This window comes from Mus pahari, chromosome 4, assembly GCF_900095145.1.
Source record: "Mus pahari chromosome 4, PAHARI_EIJ_v1.1, whole genome shotgun sequence".
Lineage (NCBI taxonomy): Eukaryota > Metazoa > Chordata > Mammalia > Rodentia > Muridae > Mus > Mus pahari.
The window spans coordinates 99197655-99215132 of record NC_034593.1 but is presented as its reverse complement, the minus strand read 5'-3'; the positions used below and the strand labels follow the sequence as shown (position 1 = coordinate 99215132).

General features: G+C 38.6%; 1 protein-coding gene across 5 annotated transcripts in view; it reads right to left on the bottom strand.

The window, feature by feature from the left end:
• Positions 1-17478, bottom strand: part of Vav3 (vav guanine nucleotide exchange factor 3) — a 332901-nt gene that overhangs the window by 40257 nt on the left and 275166 nt on the right. For all 5 annotated transcript variants that reach the window (XM_021195490.1, XM_029537277.1, XM_029537278.1 and 2 more), the window contains one exon: positions 14218-14354. In XM_021195490.1, the coding sequence (XP_021051149.1) occupies positions 14218-14354 (137 nt within the window). The remainder of the gene's footprint in view (positions 1-14217; positions 14355-17478) is intronic.

Below are 17478 nucleotides of genomic sequence, written 5' to 3'. Positions count from 1 at the left end.
AAAGAAAGAAAGAAAGAAAGAAAGAAAGAAAGAAAGAAAGAAAGAAAGAAAGAAAGAAAGAAAGAAAGAAAGGGTGCTCCCAGCACGTTATTTGTATCTTGAGGTGTTCCTTTCAACTCTTACTGGGTTAATATGTACATGATGCAATCCTGACTCATATTTTCCCGACAGTGATATTTTTTTTTCTGGCAAAATAAACAATAAGTTTCTTTGATGGAAGAAAATTCGTCAGCAAAGTAAATCCAAATAGATCAACCAAAACTCAAGTAGTTGCTCAGTCCAAAATCTGCAAAGAAGAGCAAGGATTGGCCGCATTTTGGAAGGCACCCTACTTAGAGAGAAGCTCTATCAGGCTCCAAGTTAATCTAGGCTCAACAAAGCCCCCAAAGAAATTTGTCATTTCTTTTTTTTTTTTTTCTTTCTAATAGTGGCCAACAAAAAATACAATTTTTTTGTAACCTTGGTTATTCTAATCAGAAGTAAACACAATGGAAATGCTCTTAAGTCCTGGCTTTCTGTGTTAAATGTTCATGCAACATTGGGCACTTTCAAAGGAATTATTTTCTACTGAGAGCAGCATTAGTGCTTTGATGAAAAGTTTGATCTTTCGATGCATGCGCTGCATTGTGCTAGGCAGGTGAGGGATATAAATAAATGGGCGTGGCCGCTGCTCAGGTATCACTTGATGATGTCACCTTGTCAATGAGTATCTTCTCCACTTCTAATATATTTCCACAGAATTCTATGGGCTTTCAGATCACAACAAAATTATAGAGTAATAATTGGTTGTGATCAGGGACTTTGGAACCTGGTTGTCTGTTCCTGGCCTTCTGATTTTAAATAAGTCACTGAGTATTTTCTCAGTTTCAATATCTTCCTCCATGAAGCAAGAGAATTGGCCAAAGGATTCCCAGCGTCTCCACTACTAGGCACCTCCCACAAGTTCTACAGTTTCCCAGTGAGTTACTGTTGCCCCCACAGTGCTTGGATCCAAAACTTGTTGACAGATCATGGTAGGGATCAGTAACATAATCGGATAGCATTTACTGACAGAAGATAAGAACTTCCTCCCTTACTTTCATGTTGACTAATTATGAAGTAAGTATTTACTGAAGGGCGGGGGATTGGCTTGCTGGGAAGTAGATACGATGATCACCACTTCTTCTTTTTTTTCTTACTTATTATTATTTTTTTTATTATTTTCTTTATTTACATTTCAAATGCTATCCTGAAAGTTCCCTACACCCTCCCCCCGCACCTGCTCCCCTACCCACCCACTCCCACTTCTTGGCCCTGGTGTTCCCCTGTGCTGGGTCATATAAAGTTTGCAAGACCAAGGGGCCTCTCTTCCCAATGATGGCTGATTAGGCCATCTTCTGCTACATATGCAGCTAGAGACACGAGCTCTGGGGGTACTGGTTAGTTCATATTGTTGCTCCACTTGTAGAGTTGCAGACCCCTTCAGCTCCTTGGGTACTTTCTCTAGCTCCTCCATTGGGGGCCCTGTGCTCCATCCAATAGCTGACTGTGAGCATTCACTTCTGTGTTTGCCAGGCACTGGCATAGCCTCACAAGAGGCCACTATATCAGGGTCCCTTCAGCAGAATCTTGCTGGCCTGCTTGTGGACGTTGTACATCGTGGTGCGCACTAGGCTCCGCACCACGATGTACAACGTCCACAAGCAGGAATCTTGCTGGCATGTGCATTAGTATCTGGGTTTAGTGGCTGATGATGGGATGGAGCCCCGGATGGGGTAATCTCTGGAAAGTCCATCTTTTCATCTTAGCTCTAAATTTTGTCTCTGTACTTATATCCTTTCATGGGTATTTTGTTCCTTATTCTAAGGAGGAATGAAGCATCCACACGATGGTCATCCTTCTTGGTTTTCTTGTGTTTTGCAAAATGTATCTTGGGTATTCTAAGTTTCTGGGCTAATATCCGCTTATCAGTGAGTGCATATCTAGTGACTTCTTTTGTGATTGGGTTACCTCACTAAGGATGATATCCTCCAGATACATCCATTTGCCCAAGAATTTCATAAATTCATTGTTTTTAATAGCTGAGTATACTCCATTGTGTAAATGTACAACATTTTCTGTATCCATTCCTCTATTGAGGGACATCTGAGTTCTTTCCAGCTTGTGGCTATTATAAGTAAGGCTGCTATGAACATAGTGGAGCATGTGTCCTTATTACCAGTTGGAAGATCTTCTGGGTATATGCCCAGAAGAGGTATTGCTAGATCCCCCGATAGTACTATGTCCAATTTTCTGAGGAAACGATCACCACTTCTTTAGGAATTTGAATCATAAATAACTAAAATTCAGTATACTACAAATTCATAAATCATTTGGCCCAACATCTGAAGGGGATGTATGCATTCAAGCTCTACCGAACTTGTAGTATTCAGTCAACAGCCATGCCAGAGGCAATTCCAGACTGACAGCCCCCTGAATGTACTTTTTGATTGACATAGTCTTTCGGTAATTGTGCCAGAATGTAGCTTACATGGCAGTAACCTAACAGAAGAAAAGGACAACAGAATTTCTACTTAGGTGGAGGTAGCCTCCTCAAAGTACAAGATAACTTATGCTTTGTCCTGCACACAATTCAATAACGTAAATAGAAATGCAAGGAAGAAAACTAACCAACAGTGTCCATCTCCAGAGTTAACAATTAGGACCTCACCCACTGTGTCAGGAGCTCTGCCAACTCCCACAATACAGTCTGTACACTTGGAAACACTCCCACAAACCCTGTTTATGATCTATTCAATCAAAGCCAGTTGGCAATTACCCAGGGAAAGTGTTTCTTACAAGCCTTTACTAATGTCTATTATCTTCTGTAATCATCTCTCTGGGGTCTTCCTTGCTCCATTACAGTCACATGCTGCCTACTTCTCCTTTCCTGTAATTAGGGATTACGATGCTCTCAGGGTCAAAATACTCGATATTTTGAGGCAAATACCTGTCAAAATAAAGGTCTGGTGATTATAGGATATACGGGCCAACTAAGAATAGCTTTGTAGCCACACACTCACAAGTTCAATTTTGCCTGGATGGTGTCTCCTCATTCTAGGCAAGGGCTGGGAGACAGTGCAGAAGCCCAGTTGAACTGAGGGACTTAACACAGGTTCCCACACTCAGCAGGGGTGCTGCATGATCAGACCTGAGTCTTGGGTTTCATGAAGAAATGTCTTCATGGCAGGAATCTAACTTGGGAAAAATACCTGCCAGTGCCAGAATAGGCTGAGATGCTGACTCTAGTTTATAACATCAAAGAAATGAGTTGGCTTTATTTTGAATTTAGTAATCTGTTTTCATAACAGCAAGAATCTGGTAATGTTTATAAACAATTCCTCAGTGTTATATTTGCCTCTGACGAGGACACAGATGGACACTTGAATTTTAGATCAAGAGAGAAAACACAGTTTTAGAACATGTTTTTAGAGCTTGTATGTTCTAGAACTGTTCAGAAAGTGTGGTCTTAATCCTTTGCAGTAACTTCAGGAGTTGCAGGGAGGGATGTTCAACTCCTCCATTTTCCCTGCAGCTCCCCGATCCCTCCTGATCAAAGACTGTGGTAAGTTCTCTTTGAGCCAAATTTCTGTAAATTGTTGACCATGCCATCTTGAGTTTCAAGCCCTGAGACATTCTAGGCCTTCCTCATGCAAACAGGCTCTGTGGAAAGGGCTCTTGGTCTCTACCCACATTGTACTTCAAACTGCTATTTCCTCAGAACTTACCATTTTCACCTTTTTGCATTATCATGAGGAAAAAAGGTAAAAGTAATTTTAGGAATGAAGTGTGGGTATGTGGAGGGCGAAAATGTCTCCAAAAGACAACATTTTCAATGCAACTCTTTATGCAAATTGAATAAGATGAATATGAAATTTAGATTTAAAAATGAAAATTCCAGATAATTATTTTTCTACTTCTGGAAAATGAAGTACATTCTTCAAAAGTGTTAATCATCAAACAGACACACAATTTTTCTCCTTTTCAATTTCTTCTCATGTTTGCTTCCTGTGAACCTCTTAAAACCCTCATGAGTCACTGAAAAGTTAATATTCCCATTTCATAGATGAGAATTGTAAGAGTACTCTCTCACAAGATGAATCCTTTAGTGATCTTTCAAATGGCATAAAGTATAACTCAGAGGTAATGATGTCTTTGAAAATGTATGAGACAAATGCTGGATAGAGCATCTCTGAATAGTTATTTATTCTAGACACGTTTTCTGAGCCCTGGAAACAGATAAAAACAATTCTTCTCATCTTTCAGGGGTGCTCTAGAATGGCCAATCAGGAAGCAGTGTGGTAGTTGTGTGTTTTGAAAACTATAAGAAAGACACTGGAGAAAATGCCCCCAGTATAGGGCTCTTGATGATAAAGACAGTTTTAGCTAAGAAAATGGGACAGGCTGTTGATGATGGCAGGGGTGGGAGCTAAAATATCTGGGCTGGAGGTTTGAGAAAGCATGTATCACATGAAGAAGATTTTCTCAGGCAAGTCTCTTTTTATTTATTTATTTTTTTATTTTCTTAGCTTAATAGGGGGAAAACACATGTTTGGCCAAGTCCTGCATGGCCAGTTCACAACCCTTAATTCTAGGTTCACTGCTACTGGCTTCATGTGAAATGAATGTTACATTTGATTTGGGACTCCTGAACCACAGAAGATTTTTATTTGTTTGTTTATTCTCTCTCTCTCTCTCTCTCTCTCTCTCTCTCTCTCTCTCTCTCTCTCTCTCTCAAATAATAAAAAAAAAAAGTAAAACAAAACCAACAAAAACTTTTCTCAGGGACATACATAAACCAATGGCTTTTACTTCTCAATTTTCTATCAAAATAACTGCCCCTCCAAATTCATTTTCCTAGGTGGTAGAAATCTAAAATGATTTTCTGAAAAAGGAAGACGATAGGATTGCCAAGTGTGCCTAACACATAACCTTGAGACTGAAACAACAGAAGAGACCTTGATTTTAATTTGGCAGCAGGCATCTGATAAAAGAGGAGACAATAAACTTTAAAACAATAGCAATAACAAAACTCCCAACTCTCAATGTGACTGTGACTAATCAGAACTTGTGTAAAAACACTTTTACTCCTTAAAATAAGGACCACATAGTTGCACGGTTTGCAGCTGTGAAGTATCACGACTATTTTCTCTGTTATTTAATTTTCATCTTGGATAAAAATACATATTTTTGGCACTGATTGCAATTTTGTACTTATAATTGCCTTTTGGTTCCAATTATCTCACTAAATTCCCCCAGTGGCACATTTGGGTATTCATAAATGACAATGGAGCAAATAAAACCCTATGATTTAGGACAGAGGATCCTCCTTGTTCAAGGGCTTTTAGTCTAAGAAGAAAACACACAGGGAGTACTCTATTGTAGAAGAAATCGGGAGATGGTACATTTGCTTGCCTCCTCTCCCCCTCCCTGGCCTCTCTTCCCCTCTTTCTCCCTCTCCCTCATCCCTCCTTCCCTTCTCCCCTCCCTCCAGCTTCCTCTGCTTTCTGATTAGTATAACCCGAAGTGTTTCTGGGAAAACATCTCTCAGATGAAGAAGCCACTCCACTATGAATGAGTCTCTGTCTTTAAGTATCTTATTACTTAAAAGCAACAGGTAGTCCCCAGTCAGATGGTGGGAACAGAAATGTTCTTGCATGTTGTTAGACAGCAGCCAGGCCTCACACCTGCACCAGGAAATGCAACCCTAAGTGGCCAGTTCCCTACTTGCTATACATTTTATTTATAGACAATTTTATATAGCTTTCAAGAAAAAAAAAAGACAAAGAAAGAAGGAAGGAAAGAAGGAAGGAAGGAAGGAAGGAAGGAAAGAAAGAAAGAAAGAAAGAAAGAAAGAAAGAAAGAAAGAAAGAAAGAAAGAAAGAAAGAAAGAAAGAAAGAAAGAAAGAAAGAAAGACGCTGCCAAAATAAATCCCTTAGAATGGAAGACAAAACAGCATGCATTTTCACAGCTCAATTGACAATTCATTGTTTGAAAGATGTTATAATGAAAATGCAGAGAGCCTACTTACTTCAATAGAAATTACTGTTGTGATAATAACAATGCGCAGGAGACTAATATCTATTCAAAGACAGAGAGTCCTGATACATCCCGGAGGGTAATTTGTATGCTCTGGGCATGGTGTGTGTTGAAAACATGACAGTCTACAATAAGATCTGACTTTCTGCATTAATGAGTGAAGTGACTCACTTGAAAGAGAAAGCAGTTGAGAAAGCAAAAATTCTCAAAAATGTACAAATAGGCCAAAGCTCTCAACGAGTACAAAAGTCCTTTTAAAAATTCAAATGCAAATTCATTTGTGGTAAGTACTTCAGACTTTAATCTACAGGCTAAACTCTGTGAGTGTTTTTCAAAATAGAATTTATGAAAACTTCTTAGCAAAAACCTCAAAACAATGCATTCTCTATCCTGACTATTCAGATCATGAGGATTAGAAACTGGAGGGATTGTTTCTGGTCCTTCCAATATGAAACACTGTGGGAACCACTGTAGGAAATTTTTATGTATTTGGATGGACGACTACATAGGTGGATAGACCAATAGGTCTGTCTAGATGGCTGGGTATTGTTTAGTGACTACAATACCATATTACTGATTTATTTTACAGCGATTACTGTCACTCTCACTTTTCATGTAGTTAAATTTGATTTCTTTAGATTTCTTTGGGTTTTGGCCATCACACTGACACATGACAGCCAATAAAACTCAACAAATGGAATTTGGATTTCCTAAATTCTAGCATAGGAAATGAGAAAACACTCAACTTGCTTCTTGAGTGCTAATTATGTATAATCTCAAATGAGATGGGATAAGATACCAGAAGAAGTGTTTGAAAGTATATTCTTGAAGCAATTTTAAAATGCAGTCCCTAAGAGGAATTCACAAGGTGGAGGGTGAAAGCCATTAGCTATATGTTTTCTTTGAGCAGGAAAATGAACAAAGTATGTAAATGGAGACCCTGTAAACATATGTACACACACAGAGAACTTTAAAACAGCCAAAATCTTCTTTATATATGAGAACCAGCAAGGAGGAAAGACCCTACTGTTTTGGTTTTTTAATAAAACATGAAATTAAACTGGCCAGTTTTCTACTATGAACTGTCCATATGTCCAGTCTGTAAAACAAAATTTTATTTCATCATGACAGCTTACTTGAGGACTTTGTAACATCTTTAATCATGTTTTAAAATACAGAAAACAAATATGTCAATTTCAGTCTGAGGTTTGGGGCCAGCATAATTTTATTATATGCTGATAATTTGAAAACACTCCCCTTATTTAGTATCTATCATAGCCAAACTAATTTGAGTTTATTCGAACACCTTGGGTTTTGGCAATGTATAATAGATTGGTTTTCAACCAATGAGCACATCATGAGCTGGAGATAGTGCCATAATTACCATGGAATCTTACCAAGTTGATCATGTATTCAGTGGCTCACATGATTTATTTGGAGCTTAATGCAACCCTGGATTCAAAACAGGCCTACTCTATCCTGATCTTTGGGAAAAGGGCTGTATGTTGGTATCATAAAGTGCCAGCCAGTGATTTCAACCAGTTTTATGAATACTACTTTGTCTGCCCACCTCATGTGATACCTAGAATTAAGCTATATAGCAATTAAGAGACCTTATCCAAGCCATACAGCTATTTGGCTACAAGGAGATGACTTCACTCCAGGATTCTCACCCCCCTTCGGTTCCCTGCAGTAACTCCAGCTAAGCATCCTTTAGATGATTTAGAGGTACTCATAAGACAATGTTGGCACATGTTATGTCTAAGCCAGACTCTAGGTGAATTTTTAACATATGCCTGACAAGGTAAACCCATTACTAGTTGGCAGCAAGCATGAAAGATTCCTCTAAAAATAAGAGATCTAATGTCAAACCAGTGAGAGTTCATTCTGGGGCAGGAAGGTGTCTGAGCAGGGAATTTAGAGCTAGTACTCAATGCAGAATTGCTATCTGAAATAAATGTGCTAACTGTTCTTCTCTATTCTAAGCATTAACCACGCTTCTTCCTAACCATTAGATCTGCATTCCACTAAGAAAAAGTCAGAGACACGTTCTGTCATTCAGAGCTTTTGCTCATTTATCCTGTGATTCTCTTTAGAGTATTTCCAATGCCTTTTTAGCACCACACCAGAAAATCTTCACACATCTAGGCAGCTAAAGAGAAAATTAGAATTAATAGCAATTTTCTTTTTGCCTAGAAAAAAAAAAAAAAAAAAAACAAAACAGAAGGCTGTACAAGATAGTAAGATGGGTAAGTATGAGCCCAGCTGGAACAAGGCCTGAATTGTCAGATTCTCGAGACGGTGTGCTATAGGGAACAAAATAAATAAAGAAATAAAAGTCTATAAATATAATGAAGAATACTGAAAGTCTCTCTTAAACCTACTGTTCTGCAAAATTACCAAACAAAAATTTAAAAAGGTGTAATTAAGTTCTATGTACTTAAGGTATCAGAAAAAAAAAAAAAGGAAACAGAGATTTTGGTTAGGAAAACATTGTATGTACAATTTTCTCTTCAACAGAGTTAAATGCTGGTGAGGACATACTGTGCAGGCTTCTAGGAGTCCTGCTGAGCCATCCCCATGGTCTCTGCTGTGGTCTCTAACATACCACTGTTCAGGTACCACTTATATGCCTCAACAGCTCCAATATTTTGTGCTTAGCTTCACTATTTTCTATTGATATCTCTAGAATGAGAAATTGACTGGCTTTTAGAATCCTCAAGGGTGGCTTATAACGTAAGTTTATTCTTAGCACTGCTCAGACAAATCCCAAAGTGTTTTCTGTCTGTAGCCCCTGTTGTCTGGGTGCTCTCTAGTGAATTTTCTCAGAGCTTCAAGTTTAAGCCAATGCAAAGCATTAGAAGTAACTGCACCAGCTCTGGGTATAAAACTAAAAAATCTGACAGCTTCTGCCTTTGCATTTCCAGTAGGCACCCGCAACATACAAGGTCTGACCCTGACACCACTGTGGTGAACAGAACTTTTTAAAAGTTCCGAAGTAGGTATCTGTAGTCCACAGCCTCCATTGAGTTCCTGACAGGGTAAGTCCCAAGTGTCCAACCTGGGATTCTAACCACTGCATGCCCTCAGGTGTTCAATAGCATGTAATATCAAACATGGCAGAAGAGTCACCTTACTATCCTAAAACATTCTAAGAACCTACAATTCATTGTGTAGTGAAAGCAGACTGGCATACTGTCAGACTCTTCATGATACTGAAGAAAACACACTTTAATCAGCATAAAGAAGCTTGTAGCTCTAACCAGAAGCTTATTAAGGTAGCATGAGTTAATTCAGTAGTGAATGAAGCTCAGAAGACACTGCCCAGTAAGAAAGTTAAGCACTTAGACTCTGGATCAAGAATTTCTAGGTTTAATTCGCAGCTCTGCCCAGGAACTACACAACTTCAGGCCAGCTACTCAACTTCTCAGTAGCTTTGACTGCTTATGTATAAAATAAAAATTACAATAGCAATTGTTTATTTTTATTCAGAATTTTCACTACTAATACATGTGTCACTATGTAAATTACACTTTTAAATCTACTTTGTATCCAAAAAAAACTGTATAATAAATTTGAGTTGATTGTGTTTTTTGCTGTCAGTAAGTATTTTTTAAAAATGCCAACTTCTGCCTGATATTGGGGGTTGAAGTAAGGTAGTATATAGGATAATAAAACTATCACTGCTGGGGTTTTTAGTAAAATGCCATAAAGTAGCAGGTAGAAGCCCATGGAGATTTTTCTAGTTGCCTTCATGTTGCTGTGATACTGTCCCATAAAAAGCAACTTCAGTTTATAATTAGAGGTTATAGTCTATCATTGTAGGAAAGTCAACATAGGAACTTCAAAGAGTAGTCATAGCACATCTGCAACCAAGAGCAGTGAGAGGAAAATGGATGCTTGATCACCTATTTGCTTGTATTGAACAACTTGATTTTTTCACTCTTAGACAATTCAGAAACCTCATGACCAGGAGATGGTGATTCCTAGAGTGGACTGTGTTCCTATATAAAAATTAACTTAACCAAGACAATCCCCCAAAGACATGCTCATAGGCCAACCGTCAATCTAAACCATCCCTCATGGCGACCCTCTTCTCAGGTGATTCCATGTTGTATCAAGTTGACAATTAAAGGGAATCACTGCAAGGATGATGAGGGTTATATGGTTGCATGGGAGAATGGTAAGTTAAGAAGTCTGCAAAGCAGCAAGCTGCAGCGCTGAGTCTGTAGTTCATAAAAACTGCTGTTAGGAAACAGACATGTGAACACTGTTTGGCCAGAAGGAGAACATGCAAAGATGTTAATAGATTATGGAACCATATCTGAATTTCGCAGGGGCATGCAAGATGGCTGTGGTAGGCAAATTCTATCAGTAAGGATGGCAATTAAAGATAATCCCAGATGCCACATGGCATGGTTTGAGCAGAAATTTTACAGTGTAGATGGGGAAGAAAAAAACACACGGAGGGTGATTTAGAAGCTAAATAAAAAGGAACTGATGAGCGGGAGTTATAGAGGAAAAATATATGAGGAAGGATAGAATGCACAAAAGTGTAAGACTTGAGTCTAGGAGGGTGGACAAGATTGCGTGATTATTGTCACCAGTCAAAAAGGATATATAACACTTAAGCAATATTATCGATTATTTTGATCTAAATGACATTTGTAGGACAATTCTACTGCATACCAACAGAATAAACATCCTTTCTAAGCTCATATAGAACATTTGTCAAGATCAATCATTTTCTGGGCAATAAGAATTCTTAACTAATTTAAAATGATAAAGTCATACAATCTATATTCTCCTGTGAAGAGAAATTAAATTAGAAATTAACAACACACCAAAGGTACCTGTCCAACCTGAATCTAATATTATATAGTACAGACATAAATAGAAAGATAACAAGTTGTCACTCAGCTGTATAATTTATATGGTTTTAGATACCAATGAGGAAGGTCAATGTTTTTTAGTCAGAGAGATTAAGAACATTTGGAAAATTCCCTAATACTTGAAAACAATAGTATATTTCCTAACTTCCCAGAAGAAGACATGGAAGAGCAATTAGACGGCATTCTGCGCTGACAGGAAGTAAACAGAGTATAGCAGAGGCTAAAAAGGCAGCCAAAATAGGATTTAGAACTTACTGTGCTATCTACATGTGTTAGAAAAACAAAACAAAGTGAAATAAGCAAGTCAATAAAACTATGTGTTACCTATGTGAGCCTAAAAACAAACAAAACTCTCAAACTAATAATTAAGTCCAAAATAAGGAGAAATTAAGAATAATATCTGGAGCTGAAATCAATGATGTAAGGAAAAAGGAGAGAGAGAGAGGCAAAGAAACCATGACCTACTTCTGTGTTAGGTATAGAAAATATCAGAGTTATCTATTGAAAATTAACTAGAAGAGAATCCAATGAGGAAAGCATGGGAATAGGAAGAAAGATGACAGAAATGACTCTACAGATACTACCTCAACAATTCATATTATGAACATCAGGCAATTAAATTTAATCACAGATAAAATGTCCAAATTCTTAGAAGGAGACCAACTACCTTAGCTCACTAAAGAAGAATCAGATACAAGCAAGCAGCTCTTCACTCACAGAGAAATTTAGTTTGTGCTTGGAAGAAACTGTCCTGCTTCCTGCATAACATCATACTCAGAAGTAAAGAACTGGATGCACTTCCCTCAGAGCAGCAATACAGCAATGACATTCTCTCTTGTCACTACTACTTCATACTGTACAGATGTTATAGCCATTGCTGCAAGGTAACAAAAATCACTTCAAGGATCTAGACTGGAAAGGATAAAGTAAACACAGTTGTTTATATAAGATCTCTGATGGAATATGGTGAAGAAAACTAAAGAATAGCAGAAATGAAGAATAGTGACAGGATAAAGACTCAATAGAAAAAGTTCCTCATAGGCTGGAGAGGTGATTCAGTGGGTAAGAGCACTTGCACGTGCATGGGGATCTGAGCTCAAGTCCTCAGAACCCAGATAGCAAGCAGGACATGCTCCTGCACACCTGTGACCCCAGCACTGTGGGAGCTGGAGACAAGATCACTGATGTGGCTTACTGGCCACCAGTCAAGCTCCAGGTTCAGCAAAAGACCTTGTGGCAATGTGACAGAACAGGAGACTTGTTTTCCTGTGGCCTCCATTAGCATGAAGTAGCTCAACAATCTACATATGAACATGTGCACATACCACACACCAGACACACACACACACACACACACACACACACACACACATACACACTTAATATACCAAAACTCCATACAAAAAGAAAACATATATTATTGTATAGTGCATAATATTTTTTTAAAAGTACAAACTTATCAATAGTCTGAAAGCAAAACCATGGTGATCGTAGGGTAGGGACTGGAAGAACATCATCAGTGAACACAAAATTCACTTGAGATTGGTACATGTTTTTATTAGCTTAACTATACTGAGAGAGAGAGAGAGAGAGAGAGAGAGAGAGAGAGAGAGAGAGAGAGAGATGCACATGTCAAAAGTTAAAAATTGCCAGGCAGTAGTGGCGCATGCCTTTAATCCCAGCACTGGGGAGGCAGAGGCAGGCAGATTTCTGAGTTCAAGGCCAGCCTGGTCTACAGAGTGAGTTCCAGGACACAGAGAAACCTTGTCTAGAAAAAAACCAACAAATAAATAAATAAATAAATAAATTTAAAAATTAAAAAATTTTAAAAGTTAAAAGTTATACATTTTTAAATATGTATGGTTTATTGTTTAATCTCACCTGCTCTTCTGTTTTCTATATAGCAGTATTGATAAAAGTTGAGCATAGTAGGATACTAGACTGTGGTTAGAGCAAGAGCAGAAGCTACTGAGTCTAGACAGAGTGCAGACTACTTCCATGATGACTTTGAATCTTAAGAGACAAAGATGGAGAGGGAATGCTGGAACCTGACAGAACAACCTGGGCAAAAGACTGAGTTATATGATTGAAACATGAAGAGTATGCACATATAAATGTGCTATAGACTAGATGACAGTACAGAAGGAAGAAGAACTGTTAAGGCAGGAAATTCAAGAAGAAAGGAGTCTTGAATAAGGGGGTCATTGTGGGTCCAAATGAAGATGTGTCTAAGTAGATGAAGATAAGAGTTAACACGTTTAATTTGCTATATTTCTCTTCCTGTTCTGGGGAAGACGAGCAATAAGAGGACAAAAATCCTTGGGAAACCTGCTGAGATATCAGGAAAGCTATGAGCTCCAGCAGTTGAAATGATGACAGTGGAGATAAGTATTGGATCTAAAACATTCTGACAGTGAAACAGTTATAAATGTGCACACTCATGTGCACAGTGGGCTTTTTCGTCCTATGCCCTTCTCTGTTTCCTTTCCATTTATCCATGATCAAAATCCACTCGCCTGCCATTCTTCCTACTGAGCCTCCTCTCCTCCCCTCTCCCTGCCTTACGCTCAACATACAATGAATAGTTAAAACATTCTTCCTCTTTACTGGTAAATATTTCTATACATAAAAGAAAACACATATTCTCTTAATGAACTATATAGCTTGGCTACTACTATGGTAGCCAGCTATATAGAATCTTAATACAGCATATCACATTTATCACAACAAAAAATGTCTAAATCAGAGGTAGGCTTATTAGCAAAATGGAATTTCATCACTAACAAATATCAACAAAATCAATTACTTCTTACATTTCATATATTTTATAAATAATGCTTAGAGAGCCCCTAAGATGATTTCCAGATATGGTGGGTGTACGAAATAGTCGAATAGGGTCCCAAATGGCCACTGGGAAGTAAGTCGGGCATTTTCCGTGGATTGAATTCTTAATATATTAACACCATGCATGCTAGATCATACCCACAGGGACTAGGTTTGGGAAAATGTTCCAGCCGAGTATGAATTTTTAATAAAAATGGTAATTATGACTCCCAGCTCTGACACTGTTTTGCCTTAGCATTATGGCACTCGTGGACATCTTGGCCTTGTGCACATGGAGACATTTAATAAATGATAATCCAACCATACCATGTATGGTTTCTGTAGCTGAAGCACAAAATCAGTTTTTAGCAGCCAGAGTTTTATTTTGTATTCACTAGCCAGTCATCCATTAGATCAAAATAGTTGTTATCATCTGGATAGTACCTGCCAGAACACACTGTGTGCATCTCCTCTCAGAAGTTCAACAGTGTCCCCTGCCTGGATATGCAATGGTGGTCCTTCATGAAGCCCTGGGGCTGGGGTGCCGGTGTAGTTCCTAATGACCTGCATCTTCGGCAAACCTGGAAACAAACAACACACGGGTTACAACAGAAAAGGCATTGTCATATGGAGGCTACACGGGCTACAAGAACAGGAAAAGTAGAGTCCATTCTCAGCATTAAAAATGACTAATCCTGCCAGCCTCAAGTTATCGGCTCCAGACAGAAAGAATGCTTCTTAACTTCCACCTCACCTGAGATGGTGAGAAAATAAAAAGCAAGCGGATCCCCTGATCCCTCACAAAACTTTCCTTCCCTTGATGTCAGTCTCTCTCTTTAGTTGGGAGAAAAAAAAAAACTCTTTCAGCTGATGCTTGCTTCATAGAAAACATATCACGTTTTGGAAAAGAATCAATTTTTTCATCAGCTCTACCCTTTCTGCCTATTACTTTCCTCTTGGGCATCGGCTTATTTCATCACTAAGGAGGCTCACCCTTTATGTGTATGTATCGCACTGCCCAGTAGACGGTTCCTATCTTAAGGTTATCTTTGTAATTCAAAAGCAACGAGGTGATGGATGTGGGACTGCAATTCTTGAGACATTTATATGGAGAAAGTGTCTGGGCTCAAATTTAGGCTTGCAAAACAGACCCAACAAATGGAACATGTCTAAGCCAATAGCATCAACAATATTAAAAACACAGATCCATCCCTGTCTTGCATTTATGTCAATGTGCAAGGAGGACCTCAGTTCAATATTTCATTTCAGAGAACGGGCGGCTTCAATTATATAGGAGCCTAATTGCCCCGATACTGCTCACAGATGTACAGCCTCAAAGTCACTATTTTATTTATACATGAAGCTTCTCCCTCCTAGAGGAGAAATCACATATAAACATTGCCATCTCTTAACCATTTTAGGGCCATAAGCTATTATTTATTACACCTGAGGAGTGTGTATTGTAAGGAACGACCATGGCGGCTGGATGGAAGAACTGTACTCAGTATTTGGAGGATCAGTGACTATCATTTGCTTGTAGATATCCCAGATATCAAAAGGCTACATGAAACGTTCCAGTCAAAAGCTTATAGAGATTTCAAAATCTCTTGCAACCATTTACTGCCCAGCTAGAGCAAGGGACAAGACACATGTTGCTGTAAATGCAGCAGAACCAAGGCATTCTCATCAACCCAGTCAGTGGAAGGCAGTGGGTTAAATCACCTGACCTTCGTCCCACTTGAGCTGTTATGGCTGAGGAGGTCCAAGATAAGTTGCTACATCTCCCCTTTGCTCCAGTGCTCCAGAACCCCTGAAGGGATGGCGACTTTTTTCCTACATCTTTCATGGACAGTTTCCCTACCCAATGTTGTAAGGCAGCACACTAATGCGGGCAACAGACTTTATGGTTCTTCTACAAAACACAGCATCCGAAGGTAAAGCAGTCATCAGATTTGTTTCCCACATGCTAAATGCCTTGCGTTCAGAGAGAGCCTATTTTACAGTCTGTCCAGTGGCTACTACTAACCTAAAATGAAATCTACACATCCCATACGCATGACGGATGGCAGAGCCTCAGCATGTGAGGAACGATTCAGTAAAATGTAGACTCCTCCACACGCAGCCTTGTTGCATGACAGGTTTTCCATGTTTGGGCTGAGACCTGTACTTAGCCTGTTTCCATTGAGAATCATCAATGCTTGGGAAAGATCTGATCTGGTTGATTCCCTAAGCAATTGTGATTTTATTATTTTATTTTTTTAAGATATGCTAACAGCAAGAAAGAATAGTTTTTCAGCCTGAAATAACTCATCTGACCTTAAACAGCAAGACTATAGAAGAGCTGTGACCTTCACTCTAGCTGTCTGTGTGACACCTGATGATAATGAGAGTTCTCTTATTGTCAACATGCCCAAGGTAGTCATTCTCAAGAAAATGTGATTAAAAAACGCATAGATATTTAGGGAAACACATTAACTTTGATGGCAGCTCACTAAGTATACATTAGAGATTATTACATAAAAAGGTCCAGTCTGCACACACGGCTATGAGAAGCCAGATCCAGAGGGACACTGCCTCGAGTCTATGTAGATTGGACTGCCATAACACATGTAAAATAATAATGTCTAAAATAGAAAATAATACACAGGTGACCATGGAGTAACTAAGAAAAGTGTTCTGTGTTGCACAATAGTGATAAAGGACTTGGCTTTTAAGGAGTGATTTGTTCCTTTTTACTAATTCTATCTTTTCAGCTATCACTTTCTTAAGAGCAGCTGATCTAATTGCACATTATCAGAGACAAGTTGTCCATCCAGTTCCTAAAATAAAAGTGTGTTAGCTTGGCCAGAAGAAGGTTCCGCCCATGGCCATATTCAAAAGGACGTTGTAACTAGTATAAATTTAATCACAAAGTAGCTAGCAAATATAGGGTTCTTCAAGTAATTTGGTTTTATTTTACCCTATGGGAATAAATTGTAACCTAATGATACAATAGAATTTATATATTTTGTCATTCCCAGAATAATCTGTGGCTTTTTTCTAATGGGTTAATATGTCCCACTTCACCACTATCTATTGTTGGAGCCATAGAATTACAGAGATATCAAAGAATAAAAGAATGAAATGAGGGCAAATTGATGTAATAAAAATGGTCACTTTGCCCCTTTCTTCTGATGCTAGCACAGGGCCAGCATTCAACACTGGTGGGAAGAAAGGCTACTTTCCAAAAGTTTCCTTTATATTCCTTGCTTTAACGAGAGAGAGAGAGAGAGAGAGAGAGAGAGAGAGAGAGAGAGAGAGAGAGAGAGAGAGAGAGAGAGAGAGAGAAACAGAGAGACAGAGACACAGAGAGACACACAGTGAGAATAAGGTTATTGCCATGAACATAATCACAGTAATTGAGATTAAAAATCTTATTAAAAAGGAAAAAAAGGATTGGTTAAACTGTCACATCAGCAGTCTACTACCAGTTTAATACTTAGCATAATCTACTATCACAGCAGGAATCATATTCCATAAATGAGATCAAGAACAGGCAATAAATTACATTTGCAGATGCTCACTCCAGGATTAGGCATTTGCTATTGATTTAGACTAGGTCCTTTTCTTCTCCTTAGAGCTTGCTGGGCCGGTTCCAAACTCTCTTTAAAACTGACCAGGACAATCCTTTGGGGGTTTCCAGAGATTGAACCATCAACCAAAGAG